Here is a 16234-nt window from a genome sequence, read left to right on the forward strand (position 1 = left end):
AACTGGGCACCATTTGGTGTACTCTTAAGTGGGTCAAGTAGGCATAGTAAAACACAACAACACCACACAGAGTTGAATAAAACTAACACGCTGCAGTAGCACACACAAAACATAAATCGGAAGCAGGAGAATGACTGAGAATTTAACCAGCAATTATGAGGAATTGCATAGGGCATCGATGCGTTTTCTTACCGGCAGCACCTATGAAGGTTCCTGGCACGAGGATCTGCACATGATGGATGGCTTCGGCAGCTATCGCTTCCCCGATGGCAGCGAGTATCGTGGCCGCTTCGTGCAAGGCAAATTCCATGGCTATGGACATCTGAAGCTAGCGCTGCCTTATCGCTTCACCATCAAGGGGGAGTTTGTGCGGGGCAAACTGGTGAGCATTGATGACATGTGGTTTAACGATGGTCTCCACGTTGAGGGCAGCTTCCAAAATGGTGAATTTCTATGCGATGAATGGAAGTATCTGACGCCGCAGGATCGTCGCTATCAGGCGGAACGTTTCTACGGACAACAACCTGTGGGTCCTACATCTTACTTGACCAATAATCTATTGGCACGAACGGTGCCCGATGGCTGCTACGATGTGGAAGAAGGCATCTTCAATGCCGATAATGGCTGGCTGCTCGACAGACAACCGCCCTTCTCGAAGAGTGTTTATGTGAATTGTCCCAAGGAGCGTAGTTGGATCAAGCGACATTGTCGTGGGGCGCACAAGCAGCACGTGATTGAACCACTGCCGGACTTTTGTCGCAAGATTGTTGGAAATAATCTGGCAACCGAGGAATCGCAATTGACCAACATCACGCTCTATACACCCAAAAAAGAAGTACGACGCGAACGTTATTATCCCAAACTATGCAAAGCGAAATCTGAGCCAGATCGAGCAACTGCCGACTTTCTTTTTGCTGCCGATCGACCAAAGAATGCCCAGCAAACAATCACTGAAGTGTGCATAAGAAGACATCATGAGCGGGAGCAGAAGGAGATTGAAGAGTTCACTCGACTTTGGGAACGTAGTCGTCCAGGTGAAGCGCTGCCACCGTTGCACAGAGCACGCGAATGGACCAGCACCTCGGATCCAGAGAATGTCGATTCTGGAGCCACACAAACTGTTTCGGAGAGTCCTTCGGAAGTGTCACTTGTGGAGAAGACCAAGGATAATTTCGATACTGCCTATTGGATGGCCCAAAAGAAAGCTGGCGACAATCTCTATGTGGTTCAATCGTATATGAAACGTCCAGCAAGCTTTATTGACATTAATCGTTCCGTTTTTGAGCTGTAGTTTTGGTTATAAAACAATTTGAAATGTTAACAAAAAAAATTCTAGTGCAGAATGTGCAACTTGTTGTCTAAATATATGTGATTTCCCCTTAGCAGTTTTTAGTAGTTTGCATGGAATGAAATTTGCAGTAAATTATTCAAATTTGTGCACAGCAAATATTTTATTCTAACGCTCTGCAAAAATATAATTCCCTTAAAAAAATAGGCTTTAAATTTCACCATCCAAGCAACAAAAAGTTTGGGACACACAAAAGTTTAGAACTTGATTTGAATCATGGCAACAAAATTTTAATTTGAAAGAGTTTATTATCTTTGCCATTGATATGCTGTCTAGTCAATCACTTAGTATAGAAAATACTGCATTAATCTAAAAATATAAACGACTAGTTGGAATTCATTTTAATCCTTATTTATGTCAAATTCACACAATTTTAATTCACCATGAATATCTGAAACGATATGTGTCAGTATATTTTTAGTATTTCAGTATATTTTTAGTATTTCAGTATATTTTTAATATTTCAGTATATTTTTAGATTTTTTTTTGTATATTCTTAGAATATGGTTTTATTGAAATAGTGTAATGAGGCGAGCACACTCGACTGTAGGTTTCTTACTAGTTTGCTCAGTTAAACAATCCTTAAGAGTCGCCTTCGTGTGTTATGTCTATTGACCGATTATTGGTATTAGCTTTCATTCGTTGATTTATTGTTGAAACAACCTGTTTATATTTTGCATTGACTGTTCAATTTGTTTTCGTTTACGAGTTTCTTCAAAAATAAGATTACATTTATATTTTATACATTTATATTGTACAAGTAATCGCTCGGGACTTTATCGATATGCCACATCGAAGAATAATCTACAGACAAGAGGAGCAGCAGTCGAGCATAACGTACTTTCCCACAGGCAGCAAATTCTGTGGCTCCCAGAATGCGTTGGGCATGCAGGACTATGGCATGTATGTATGGCCAGATGGATCGCGATACGTGGGCGTCTTTTGCGACAACAAGTTCCATGGCGATGGCTACATTGAGTTGTCGCCGCCGCACAACATCTGCTACAAAGTGCTGCACGAACGTGGCAAGCTGAAAAAGATCTACAACATGGCATTCACCGATTACTTGCAAGTGGATTTCACGTGGCACGGCGATGCGATGAGCTTCGAGAGTTGGAACTATTGCACGAACAAGAATCGATTGTTTTGTGGCGAAAAACGGGGGCAAATGTCGGCGGTGGGTCCTTTCAAGTATAAAAGCTGGCAAGGACACGAACCGCCGCCATTAGCTCCCAACATATTCGATCTTGGCTTCGGCAAGTTCAATCGTTTCGGTTGTGTGACAGAAATACCAAATCACTTGTCGCCAACGAGAGAGTTCTTTGTGGGCTGCGGCGAAACACGTGCGTGGATACAAAACAATTGCCGGCACGGTGAACTTGATAAAATGCAGTTAGATCCCGAGGTGTTGGCAGACTTCACGCGACAAATCATCCACAACAATGTGGAGAACGACAAACAAACAGTGGGCTACCCTCACAGAGAATTGACCGCATCGCCGAGGCATAGTTATTGTCTATGTCGAGGTTCTAGCAGCGAAAGTTCACTGGGCGAAGTGTGTTTGCATTATGACAGCAGCTCGGAAAAGTCCTTCAAATTCGAGAGAAGAAATATTAAATCAAGGCAGCCAAAGTGCAACAAATGCTTGTATCGGAAAATGAGACAAGAGCAGCGACCAACGGTGGATACAAGTAAAATGGTCACATCGATCGCCGAGACATTAATTAATATTCTACGCGCTTAACCCAAATTCCCAAGTGTCTGTTGGCCAAATGTATTTTCTTTTTTTTTTTTTTTTGGGTCAAAGCCATATATAAAAAGAAATATATTGCATAGCCCAAGGCGTTGGCCAGCCATGTTTGATTGTTAGATTTATGACAAGGGAAAGCAACACCTTAAAACTGCAATCGAACATGGAAATCCACTTAAAAGCCACATATGTGTTTGTTTTGTGGGTGTGGCAATTGGGTCAACAGCGACTCAACCTGACTGACTGCTCATCTTTAGTTGTCTCGCTGTTTAGTTTCGGCGGCTGCAGCGGCTAATGAACCCATAAAAAGCCAACAACAAATTACGCTACACGTGCGACATGATTTCGATTTCGATATGAGGGAGTGAGCCAGAGACATCAGACATCGCCAAGCACGCACAGATAAATTTTGACGTTAATTAAAAGGGCAGAAGCGAACAAAAAATACACACATAAAATAGAAGGCTGGCAGAAGTTCATTTAATTAAAAGGCCAGTTCGCAAAAGGCTAAACGATAGTGAAATCTGGAAAAGCCCGAAGTTAAAAGGGAAAGTGAAAGCGAAAGCAAAAGCGAAACACAAAAAACACAGCTAAATGTTATAAAAGTTGAAAACATATTTCAATAGTGGGCGCGGAATATGTCCAAGTATGTGTGAGCCAATGTGTAGGTGTGTATGTCTGCCTCATTTCTTACTGTGTGTCTGTTGTTTTGTTGCTGTTGTAATTTTGCGATTTTCTTTATCAACCCTTGCATGTTTGATTTTCATTTACATGCCAGTGGCCAGTGGCCAGCCAAGAATACAACGTGACTCAATCCAACCATACACAAACACACACACACACACACACATACCAACCCACACACACAATCACAACCATCTAAATGAACATTCAATGTCCTGTTCTGTCCAGTTCTGGACTGGAACTCCTTGTGCTGTTGGCTACGCCCGGCGCTCAGCGTCGTTGTTGTTATCACATGCCGTTAGCGATTTTAACGCTCATTCGTCTTCGTTTCAACTGGGCAAGGAAGTCAACGAGTGGTCAGTCACCTGCCCGACGTCCTTCTACTCCCCTACCTCAATGCCCGGGCGCGTGTCTATGTAAATTCCTTAACGTTCGCGCCGTCTCTATGTGTGTGTGTTTTGGGCACGTTTTGGCTTTGATAAGTCCGCGAGTCCGAGTCCGAGTAGCGAATCTCTGGGTGGGGTTTCGGTTTGGCTCTCTACGCTTCATTCATATTCATTCATTATTAGAAAAAATTTAACTCCACACTGGCTAGCTGGCGAGCGGGTGTGTGTCCTTTTGATGTCCTGTATGTGGCCTGCTGGCTCTGCCAAGCTTGCTAAGCCGTTCAGTCTGCGCGCAAAGCTGCTCCAAAGCGCTACGGCGGCACAAAAAAAAACCTAGAAAAACGAAAAGAAATAATAATACTCGAAAAGACTCTGAAAGAGAGATTTAAAATACATTTAATGTTAATTAAATAAATTATAAAACTTATATGTAAAATAAAAGTGATTACAAGAGTATTATTATGATAAATTAAATATAAAGTATACGTAGAGTGTGCGATTCCCATTTAAATGTAAAAGAAACTTTGTGCGAAGCGCTTTAGTTGTAATTAAAGTTGAATAACTTATATAGCACAACTCGGGCGTCACCTCACCACATCAATTATCCGTGACCTGGGCGCCGCCATGCGACTGGGATAAGGACAAAGGCGGAGGAGGAGGAGGAGGCGGAGGCTGGCAGATGCAGAGCAGCGCCGACGAGCGTCGAGAATACTATCGAGGACAAAGGGGACGCAGGTAAGTAATACTGTCATGCAATGCTTTTTCAAATTACCTTTTTTGTAAATCGTCGTCTAACACATAAATCACATGCTCGCAGAACTGCTTCACAGGACGATAACAGATCCTATGAACTGAACGGTATGGGCAAGAGGAAACTATAAAGAAAAACGATAGTTGGAAGAGTAAGTTTACAGCACTAGTTTAATAGTTTTTTGTGTGTTTGCTCCGCACAGATTTGCACACCACAGCACATAATCAGAGCAGCGACGTCGACAGCAACGCCTATAACTATCACGAGTCACAACAGCATTCACATTATCAGCCGCAGGACCTTCCATACGAGCAACAAAATGGCGTCGGCGATGTGGACGATGAGGAGGACTACTCAATTTCCGTATCGGCGATAATGCAAAGACGTGCCAGTGTGCGTGGCTATCGAGGCAAACGTGGCAGTCGCAGCTCGCGACGTGCATCGAGTCCCATGGATCACGTGCTCGATAGTGTGGAGCGGCGACGCTCCAGTGTTTATACCACAAGCTCAGGCAAGTACCTGCTCGAAATGTTTGCAAAGATTTCATTTCGTTTAACTTGTAAGGCCTCGAGTGGCTAATCAATTGGGAACAGAGTGTGAGAGGGCAGAGACTTTCTCTGATGTAGTCGTAATTTCAACCGTTACGTGCGCCCATTTGGTGGCACGTGGTCAGACGTGGCGTATGTGTAATATTTGCTTTTCTTCTTGTTCTGCTCTCTTTTTACTATCTGTGTGTGTGTGTGAGTAGAGGAGGGCACCAATCAGGAGTCCACGCAGGAGCAAATCTTTGAGAATATACGCCTGCACAAGGAGGTCATACAATCGGTCAAATTACAGCCATGGCCCATACGCAAGAAGTTGAAGCTGGTGCGGCAGGTAGGCCACTTTCAATTTCACGCCTTGATCTTAGTTGCCGCCATTAAGTTCGATTTTCTCTCTGTTGACAGGCCAAAACGTATGTGGCACGCCACGAGGGAGCGCTGCAGGAACGCTTTGCCATGTCACGCAGCACCCGAGATTTGTGGGCGAGGTTTAAAATTTTAATGGCAGCGGTAAGTGAAAGATTTCACAGAGTACACAACTCACTCCCAGCAATTACGAGCTGTGTGTTTGGCTTGGCCAAATGCAGTCAAGGACCAAGTCGCAGTCCCAATATCAGTCCTCCGTCCTAGCTTCAACCCAAGTGTCCTGCATTTATTTATGCTTGCCAAATTTATGGCGCTCAAATAAATCTGCAGACACATAATTCACAAACTTGTCGACATTCTACATGAAAACCAATTAAAATACGAGCACAATCTACGCCTCTGGCTCCACCTCAGTCCAAGTTCGAGTCCGAGTCTGTATTCATGCATAACTCATGTCGCCTTCTCTACGTCTCCACTTCGTTCTCTTCATTCTCTTTCTCCTCTTCGCAGCGATGGCGGCACTGGAAACGTGAAACCACCAGCTTACTCACAGTGCTCATACCCTGGGAACTGCGCATCAAGGAAATCGAATCGCATTTTGGCTCCGGCGTCGCATCCTATTTTACATTCCTGCGCTGGCTCATGTGGGTCAACATTATGATTGCCATTCCGTTGGTGGCCTTTGTCATTGGACCGGAGGTGCGTTCGCCTCAACCATTGTAATTGCTCTCTTCCATTCCCAGCATGCACTAACCGCATCCCTTTCCTCTCTCCACGCTTCCTTCCCATCGCATTCTTTAGTACTTTGCAACGAAACACGATGAAACGGATCCGCGAAAACGCATGTCCGAACCGGAATACAAAGTAGCCGGTAATCTTTTCACATTCTGGGAATTCGAGGGCTACTTGAAGTATTCACCCATGTTTTATGGGTAAGTCAAGAGCATGAATATGCAGAGAATGCATATATAATATTATTACAGTATTTAATGTGCTTTATGATTATTACCATGTAAATTCCATACCCTTTAAAAAAAAACTTGTAAAAATGCCTACAAAATGTAATCGCATTAATTACGTATACGACTTGTGGCACAGTTTGTGCAGCTTAATTTAAAATATATTTTAATTTAACTTATTATAAATTACTCAAAGTTGGCATAATTATATTTTATTGTTTATTATATTTCAATTTATTTAATTTTATTTTTTTTTCTTAATTTCATTTTAAATGTATTAAAAAATTAACTAATATTTTCATGTATTTTTTATTATCAATAAAAAACAAGAGATTTTAAGAAATATATGTAAGAACAGATTTAAACTTTAACAATTTAATCTTTGGTTTACATCAATTTCTTTAAACTTTCATTATAATTTTGTAATTTACATATCTTTCCGTATCTCATTATTTAATTCCCTCAATTAAGAATGCCCGACTTAAAATTGTCTGGCAAGAGCTCCTTTAAATCCTTCCACACTACAGTTGCAATAATGAATAATAATTTCGCATGCAATTCGCCAGCAATTCAGTTGCATAATATAATCAAGTTAATTTTAAGTGGCGTGGTTAATTGCGAATTTCTTTATGCTCACATGTATTCGTTCACTCGTATCTCTTTATCCCATTTGCTTCTCTACTTCACATAGTTATTATTCGAGCACTTCCGGCATCAGCACATCCGGCTATAAGCTGCCGTTGGCTTACTTCCTCACTGCCGTGCTCGTCTACATCTACAGCTTTGTGGCCACGCTAAGAAAGTGAGTATGGGTATAGAGAAATAGAATTGATGGTGGAACGGAACACTTCATTAAATCTCTGAACATCGAAGCCACAAAGGCAAACTAAATGCCAAAAATGGTCGTTAATTAATTAAACCGAACGCAACGTCGCGCTGATTAAATAATACAAATCTACGGCATGTTCGAGTTGTCCGAGTTGGGCGTGTTCTCCAAATAAACGAGAAAGGGAAAAGTAAAACTTCGCCTATAAGGAAAAAACTTGGCCATTATGATTTACGCACGCACGCGGCCAGACACGAGACAACCGAAGCGGCGGCGGCGGTGGCTGTGGCAGCGTGTTAACTGGACAACCGAAAGGGGCCAAGAGCGAGAGGGAGGACTAGGGAGTGTTCTGGCTGGCAACGGTTGCTCCTTTTAATGGCTTTGTCGGCATTATGTTGATTTCGTAATTGAACAAAGTAGCAATGTCAACAGCAACAGCAACGGCAACGACAGCACCGACAGCAACGAGGATGCCGACACTGACCTTGCCACTTGTGCTGCCACACGTTTGTGGCACGTGCGCGGCATGCGTGAATTTGTACTCGTGGTCATATTTTGTGCGGCATTAGGCAGCCAGGATTTGTGCGCCAATTATGGCTTGTAAACCAACTTTTTTCTTCACTCTTTTCTTCTCACTTAACATGACTTTGCGTCACTTTTCTCTTTCATGACAGAATGGCGGAGAATTCGCGCAACTCGAAACTTTCCTCGAAGGATGACGAGTGCGTCTTCTCGTGGAAACTCTTCACCGGCTGGGACTTTATGATAGGTAAGCAGTAACGAACAAAGAAGGAACTCAACTTCATTATTACCTTTGCACAGGACACGCGGAGACGGCGCATAATCGCATCGCATCCGTTGTTGTTGGCTTCAAGGAGGCGCTACTCGAGGAAGCCGAAAAGAAAAAGGATAATCGCAAGTAAGTGCCAAAAGGATATACTCAGTATGCAGCGTCAATTGCAGTTTATAATTGCACTATTACCATGCTCCATGATGTGTTTTCTTCCTCCTGCAGCTGGCGCGTGATATTACAAAGGATATTGGTTAACATTCTGGTCATGGGCCTGCTGGGATTATCGGGAGCCACAGTCGTCCTGCTGGTGAATCAGTGTGTATCCTTTGCTCTGGCGTACGAAATTACACTTAACTCGAGTAATCTGCTTTTCTGTGTTGCTTTTAGCTCTGAGGATTTGGCCAAGCACGACAATTGGCTCAGTCGCAATGCCGTGAATGTGACCATGACGCTGTTATCCTTCTTCCTTCCCATGATATTCGAAGCCTTGGGCCTCTTCGAGAACTGGCATCCCAGGCAGCAGCTGCGTCTGCAACTTGCGCGGTAAGCAAAGAAAAACATGCATTTCTTATGCAGCAAATACTTGGTGGCAAATATGCAAAAGAAAACTTTAAAGAAACAAACAAAATAGCAAAAAGAATGAAAAAATAATATTGAATGAATAAGATTACCGCAAGAAAATTTTAATTGTAATTTTTATTATTTATTATTCAATTATTCTGATTAAGCTTCCAATTTTATAATTTAAAATATTATATATATATGTACATAAAAAATGCTTTACAAATTTTTAATTTTTTATTTCTGTATACTAATGCTCTTCACAAACTTTTTTCTACACATTACCATCAATCAATACTGTCGCCTTTTACTTAAATTATTTTTACAGAAAAATATTCATTCATTGATCATCTCTTTCTTGTCCTCCACAGCATCATGATACTTAACATGTTGAATTTGTATTCGCTGATGTTCTCGTTCATCTACAAGATCAACAGCAAAGAGAAACCGCTCCAGATGCTGAAGCTGGAGAACGAAACCAACACGCAGGAGCTGCACCACCTGATGAGCTCCATTGAGACACTGCGAGCGATGACAACAACGACGCCGCTTTACAGTGACAGCACGTCGGACGGCTTCTCTGATGATCTGACCACAACGACGCCTTGGGGAGCCGATTCTTCGGGCACCACCGATGCGCTCTTCTCTAGCACTGCGGTGGGTGCAATGTTGTCAACGGTGCAGCGAATTAAGTGCTATAACATAACTTTTAAATGCTCAAAACCACGACTATTTCGGATATTTGGCAATCCCAAAAACATTACCACCACCTTGATGCTGCTGAATCTGACAACAACCACAATGTTGCCCAGCATAACGACGCCAACAACAACCACCGAAATGTGGACTTCGCCGCCACCCATAACAACTACTGAAACAACGACAACGACGACGACGACACCTTGGACTACCTTACCCACAACCACTCCAACGACAACAACCACCAAAGCAACAACCACAACGCTGCCAACCACACAAAGTACAACAACAACAACAACCACAACGACAACTGCGGCGCCATTTACCACCGATGAGGATGGCTCCTATGACTATGGCAGCGATGAGCCACAGTTGGGTTCATCCAGTACTACAACGACGCCAGCGCCGGGCAACGATAGCTACTTCAACTATGTGGATTACTTTGAAGGTGGCGAGTTGCCCGATGGCGCCGATGAGCTGGTTACCACTGAGCAATCAGATGATCCGTTGGCACAGGCGCTGGCTCAACTGGATGAGCAGCCACGGAAGAAAAGGCAGGTGGAGCAATCGCCACCTGTGTGGCACACCAGCAGATACAGTCGAAGGCATCGAAATGGTAGCACGACACTGTCAGAGCCTACAACACCCGCTAGTTACACACCGCCACCCATCTACAGACCACCCTATAGGCCAGCACCACCAGTATGGACGCCACCAACAAGCAGCAGCAGCACCACCACCACCACGACCACAACACGTCCTCTAAGCCGACTGAGTGAGGAAGAGTGGCGACGTTTTCTGCAAGAGAGGCGCAACAAATTCAACATTCCCAACATCACCACCACAACTACCACCAGCACCACTCCGAAACCCAACACCGCCACGAGACCTACGACGACAACTACCATACGCACCACTGAGGCGCCAACAACCTCAACAACGGAGAACATAGAAAGCAGCAGCAGTACTACAGAGAGCTTCAGCTCCAGCAGCAGCAGCGATGGAATCTTCGGCTCTAGCAGCACCACCGAAGATGATGAGAACATAGTTGGCGGCAGCACAACTACAACACCCTTCTATATAGACTACGCGCAGATTGAGGGCATTGGCAGCACAGTCTTCTACGACAACGATGCGCAACATGGCAACACCGAGCACTGTGTGATCACCGTTTGTCCGCCCGAGAATCAGGACTTCTTCGGCAGCACCACCACAGCCGACGGACTGGAAACCACACTCAGTAGCGAAGCGCGGCAAACCACAGTGAAGAAGACTCCTCTAGAGTTGCAAGTGGAGCGACTGAAGGAAGTGCGTAAGGCACTGAAAACCATTCAAATGAATCTTACAACAATGTGCTGGGAGACATCATTGGGTCAGGAGTTGTCAAAGGTCATCGTCTTTGATGGGGTAAGCAAAAAAGAATACAAGTAGGCAGAGGCAGATGAGATGAATGGACAAATGTCTGGCCGCAGTTTAAACACAAATTTGTCAGCATCAGCAGCAACTGCTATCAATTACCTTTTTCCAGTCGAAAATGCGACGTTTCCGCAGCACCAGGAATCATCCGGGGAGCAAATAAACAGATGCAGCGTTCTTGTGCTCATATCGAAATCTATTTAACTTTGAAATATGATTGAACTTTAAAGAGGGCAACAACCAGACAAACAAGCTGGCAGTGAGAGCAAAAGCAGTGTGCTACTTAGGCGATAGCGTGAAATCCCGTTTAGCTAAATTGTCCGGAAAATGCTGCACGAAAAAATTTGTTTTCCGCTCTTCATGGCAAAAATCAAAATTTTTTGTGTTAGCTTGAAAAGTCAAAAGCAAAGCAACTAAAACTGAAAATCTATGTTTAGATTAGTCGCAAGCTGTATACCCTTGCCATGTGAATTACTATATACTTCAGCTAAGTTTTCCTGTATTTTTTTTTCAGAATTTTAATTTAGTATTCAGTTGCTAGTTCAAAGTAAAACTATTTTCATTCTAGCCAAACTTTGTAATACCAACAAATTTAAATTGATGGCATATTCCCTTTCAAATCCAAGCTATCCCCCTATGTAAGAAATATATAGCACAACGACCCAGACAGAACCAAAAAGTATTTTATCATAATAATCGCTCTCCAGAGTCCTTTGCCCAATACGCAGCTGGTATTCGCTTGGCATTGAACGCAATTTATACTTATCAATGAGCGGCATTTGCATAGGAAACATTTTTGAACTTTTGCCATCGATTTCCAAGTGTTTTTCTTCACTCGATTCCTTTGTTGGATGAGTGTCGATTGGCCTAAGATTTGATTGTGAACTTAAAGTCTAATCGCAAACAAATTCATGGGCTCGACACGGTCAACTTTTCGGGGTCACTTTTTCTTTTTTTTTACCATTTGTATAAGCAGCTTTGCTTGAAAAGCTTACAAAAAAATGTAGAAAAAGGCGCACAATTTGATTATGTAGATACATATTTTGTTGTTGATATTTTCGATGTTGTTGTTTTTGATGTTGTTGTTGTCATCTGGACATGGCGTACATAATCTCTATTAAACGATTTGGGCACATAAATTAAACAAGTTACGAGCCTTAAGTTAAGCGCCTTTATGCCTTACGCATAACAAAATTTTAAGCTCAAGTCACTGTTTGCGTTAGGTTAAGACCCAATTGGGTTTTGGTCATGTGCGGTTTTACTAACAGACGATGTAGTAGGAAGCAAATATCCTTTGCACAGTCTTGGGTATCCTTGGGTATCTTGCCTCGTTCCAGGTACGTGTTCGTGCATGAATTTCGGTTGGGAAATGAATGGGTTTTTGGTCAGATAGTTTGCAGGATTGTGCGGCCAGTAAATCAGCCATAAACATGTCTCGAACTATGTTACATGACTAGCTGCTAGAAATGTGCAAGGGTTTTGGACAAAAAGATGCCCTGTAAGTAAGCTAAACAATGCACTGCAGTTCTTAAAAGTATCCAAAGTGTTGCCACCTTTAAAGCTTACAGGGTGTAGGCAGACAATGTGCTGTGTGGCAGAGCTTGTGGCACGTTTTGAAGCATGTGTTCTGTGCCACAAACACCACTTCATTACAGCATGCTTTGACCGTCCCTTCTTACTCTCCTTGTTCACGGTATGTTGCAGCTCATGTCCATCGTGGCGCCGCTATGCATCGACTTTCTGCGTGCCCTATTTGTGCGGTATGTCAATCAAAACTGGTGCTGGGACATGGAGAAAACGTTTCCGCAGGTGAGTGCAAGTGCGAGTGCGAGAGCAGAACGCACACACTTTTATCCTAGTTAGCAACCTCATCCCGCATTCTCGACTTTTTTCCCCACTCTCTTTGGCAACCTCAACCAAACGACTGTGACTAATGGGTCGCCTTTGTTTTTGCGGCATGCGGCATGCGACATGCAGTATGGAGACTTTAAGATAGCTGAGAACATCCTGACGTTGATTAATAACCAGGGACAGGTGTGGATGGGCATTTTCTTCTCACCCGGTCTTGTGCTCATCAACCTTGTCAAACTGATGATTATGATGTACTTTAGATCCTGGATTGTACTCACCTGCAATGTGCCACACGAGGTGGTCTTTAAGTATGTATCCGAGTATCCTTGTTGCCTTCTCTTTGATCTACTATATCAAAGTAAATATTTTGTTGTATGTTGCAGAGCCTCCAAATCGAACAACTTTTATCTATCCCTGTTGCTGACCATGTTGTTCCTCTGTGTGCTGCCCGTTGGCTATGCTATTGTTTGGCTGCGTCCTTCCTGGCACTGTGGACCCTTTTCCGAGTACAATCGCATCGCTGAGTTCATAACAAATACCACCAGAAACGCGCTACCCAAGTAAGTCTCAAGCCAACTGACCCCTGAGGCAATGTTAATAATTCTATGACATACAATCGCTTGCTAGGCAACTTCATGAGCCACTGGACTATCTGACATCGTCGAGTACCGTTATACCGCTTCTTTTGCTACTCATACTCATCATTTATTATCTCATATCGCTGACGGGGGCGTTACGCGAAGCTAATCAGGATCTGCGTACACAGTTGCAGAAGGAGCGCGAGGAGGAGCGCAAAAAGATTTTCAAAGTTCCCGAGGTTAAGCAGGCGGAACCAACCGCCACAACACTGACAAATCGCTGGCGCAAAGTGCTCGAGGCATCGTCCCCCGTCACGCCCACACAGCCGCCAGATTTTGATAACGAAGAGTACAAGAATCAGGCACGCAAAGGTAAGTAGCCAACAACTTTTGCCTCCTCCATGCTGCTTAACTCAACTTTCGCCTGCACTTTGCACAGAGCTCATCTCACGCATCATGAAGAAGGCATTGCGCAAGGGTTCAGCCACCTCGGATGACGACTCGTTGCGTCGCGACGACGACGACACGGACACTGAGCACCAAGACTCGTTGCCTCACGACGAGGAGCCCAAGGAGAAGCGCAGCTTTGGCCTGTCACGCTTGCAACAAATACGTCGCACCCGGAAACCCTCGCTCGTGGACATCGTGCAGATTGCCAAGCAGGAACGAGCACGTTCCGATTCCATTGCAGCGGCCGCAAATGCTGGTGGCAGCAGTCCCGGTACCAACCACTTTCCCGTCAAGGAACCGCATCCTAAGAGTCGCTTCAAGGTGGACAGACATGAGCGCAAGGAGCGGGAAAGTTTCAGGGAGAAAAAGGAGCACAAGCATAGGCAACAGCCACCGCCCTATGACCCACCAAATGAACACGATCCGGAGACTAACTCGCGCATTGTGAATGAACGACGCGCTAGCTTGTTGCGTCGCAAGCGGGACAAAGAGAAGGACAAGGAGAAGGAGAAGGAGAAGGAGAAGGATGAGCAATCGAAGCCCACAACACCCGAGGCGGAAGCACAGGCTCCTGAGCCAGCGGCACCTGAGAGTCACTTTCACATAGTGGACGAAAAGAAGCCTCCCGAACATGAGGAGCAACAAGAGCGGCCACCTCCGCCGCCGGTTAAAGAGGGCGGTCCCCTCGAAGGTCTCGGGTTGAGCAAATTCAAGTTCCGCAGACACAAGTCGAAGCACAACTCGTCGACCAGCAGACAAGAGCCTGAAGTATTTAAGTTTGATGACAAGAGTCTCGAGAAGAATAAATCCGGAGAGATTCCCCAAGTGCCCAGCAGCGAGCACCTAAACTGTGAGCTGACAAGTAGCAACTCCAATGGCAATGGCAATGGATCGTCTGGTGAGCCGCAGCCGTTGCCTTCACCCACTCCTAGCTTGGGTCTGAGTCAGCGCCAAATGAATGCAGAGAAACTGGCGGCATTGTCTCGCCAGGGACGCAAGAAAATTGGTTCCCTGTTGGCACTCGTACGTGAGGCAGTTAATCTGAAAAAGGACGATGTTGAGCAAGGGTCAGATGAGTCGCCAGGGCCCACAACACCCACATATTTGGCCTACACACCGCCACCACCACCTTCAGTGTTGTCGAGCAACTCAAGTGCCACAGCTCTGGACATGCCACCAACGCCAGAGCCGGATTCACCCACACCCAGTGCGCCACTGCACTTTGGCAGCAGCACATCCTCATCGTCCAGTCGTCCAACCATCAAGCCTCCAATACCACCCGCAGTTGGTGGCCCCAACTCATCATCCACGCCCACTCTAGCCACCATGGATGATTTGGAGGAACTGGATCTGCCTGGTCCGATTACCTTCCCCAAACGCAGTGCTTCCCAGCGGCGTCGCGTCATGCGAGAGGACTCCCAAAGTTCTATCTGGTCCGACAACATTCCAACGATTACCATCAGCACCACAGGCAGCGACGAATGCATTGTGGAGCCTGAAGTAACACCTTCGGCTCCTGCTATGAATGGACATCCAGAGCGAAGCGATTCACCTGGTCCCACTGTGAATATCATAAAGATCGATATTGAGGAGAGCGAAGATGAGGAAAAGTAATTTTACAAGTGTCCTTCAACAACCAGAGTGTCTTCTTAGTCCAAGAAAATTGTTTAGTCTACTTACCACTTAGCTTAAACATGTTATGAACAACAAACCCTAGTAAATTCAATACTCCTCTCTCTTCATCTATTTGTCTATCCTACAACACGAAACTTAATAAAAAAAATAGATTGCTTTCCTTTAAATGAAATTCTTATTGTTTTATTTAATAAGAATATTGTTACGTTTTAAATATGCGTTGAAATCGACACGAGTTTTATATCAAACAGCTTTTTCTTGTTGCGCTGAAAAGCTGAAAAATAACGGACATAACCCAAAGCTTCGCTACATGAAAGCTTTATGTTTAATTTCAGTAGCATAACTTTAAGAGTCTCTGTTAAGTTTCTGTTAAGTTTAAATTCAAAACTTTCTGTTAGATAAAAAATTTGTATTTATTTACCATAAAGCCACAAAAAATATAATTAACGGATGCCCAAGTAAAATTCTTTTCTGTAATGAGAAAAAGACCCAACTGCAATAATTTTATTCGGATTTCTGTAAGTAACTCAAATACTGAACAAATCAAATTAGAGAGCCACTAAATGATAGAATAAAATTAACTCACCAAATCACAAGAGATAGTAAAGTTCATCCGGACATAATCAGTCAACTGTTGCC

General features: G+C 44.1%; 3 protein-coding genes across 4 annotated transcripts; all 3 read left to right on the forward strand.

Annotated features, from left to right (window-relative positions):
- Window positions 1-49: 49 nt before the first annotated feature.
- On the forward strand, window positions 50-1385 carry LOC117571756 (uncharacterized). The gene has a single exon (XM_034254106.2). It carries the CDS (start codon window positions 131-133, stop codon window positions 1289-1291), a length of 1161 nt encoding a protein of 386 aa, XP_034109997.1. The 5' UTR covers window positions 50-130; the 3' UTR covers window positions 1292-1385.
- A 586-nt stretch (window positions 1386-1971) lies between these two features.
- On the forward strand, window positions 1972-3279 carry LOC117571757 (MORN repeat-containing protein 5). Its single transcript, XM_034254107.2, has one exon. It carries the CDS (start codon window positions 2133-2135, stop codon window positions 3090-3092), a length of 960 nt encoding a protein of 319 aa, XP_034109998.1. The 5' UTR covers window positions 1972-2132; the 3' UTR covers window positions 3093-3279.
- A 1463-nt stretch (window positions 3280-4742) lies between these two features.
- Window positions 4743-15751, forward strand: LOC117571758 (transmembrane channel-like protein). Of its 2 annotated transcripts, XM_034254110.2 has the most exons (18): window positions 4743-4903; window positions 4986-5026; window positions 5122-5430; window positions 5668-5795; window positions 5867-5971; window positions 6338-6526; window positions 6629-6759; window positions 7478-7588; window positions 8287-8381; window positions 8435-8531; window positions 8628-8720; window positions 8793-8948; window positions 9338-11072; window positions 12786-12890; window positions 13059-13240; window positions 13316-13492; window positions 13560-13882; window positions 13950-15751. In XM_034254110.2, exons 1-18 carry the CDS (start codon window positions 4848-4850, stop codon window positions 15572-15574), a joined length of 5658 nt encoding a protein of 1885 aa, XP_034110001.2. In that variant the 5' UTR covers window positions 4743-4847; the 3' UTR covers window positions 15575-15751. The 2 variants fall into 2 exon arrangements, with proteins under 2 accessions (XP_034110001.2, XP_051859868.1); XM_052003908.1 differs by lacking the exons at window positions 4743-4903; window positions 4986-5026; window positions 5122-5430; window positions 8628-8720 and having other exon boundaries at window positions 5506-5795.
- Window positions 15752-16234: the final 483 nt, after the last annotated feature.

Source organism: Drosophila albomicans, chromosome 3 (assembly GCF_009650485.2).
Source record: "Drosophila albomicans strain 15112-1751.03 chromosome 3, ASM965048v2, whole genome shotgun sequence".
Lineage (NCBI taxonomy): Eukaryota > Metazoa > Arthropoda > Insecta > Diptera > Drosophilidae > Drosophila > Drosophila albomicans.

Coding starts and splice junctions, on each gene's coding strand:
- LOC117571756 (XM_034254106.2), top strand. CDS start 131: ATGACTGAGAATTTAACCAGCAATTATGAGGAATTGCATAGGGCATCG.
- LOC117571757 (XM_034254107.2), top strand. CDS start 2,133: ATGCCACATCGAAGAATAATCTACAGACAAGAGGAGCAGCAGTCGAGC.
- LOC117571758 (XM_034254110.2), top strand. CDS start 4,848: ATGCAGAGCAGCGCCGACGAGCGTCGAGAATACTATCGAGGACAAAGG. Junction 5,972..6,337: donor TTAAAATTTTAATGGCAGCG/GTAAGTGAAAGA, acceptor TCCTCTTCGCAG/CGATGGCGGCACTGGAAACG. Junction 8,949..9,337: donor CTGCGTCTGCAACTTGCGCG/GTAAGCAAAGAA, acceptor TGTCCTCCACAG/CATCATGATACTTAACATGT.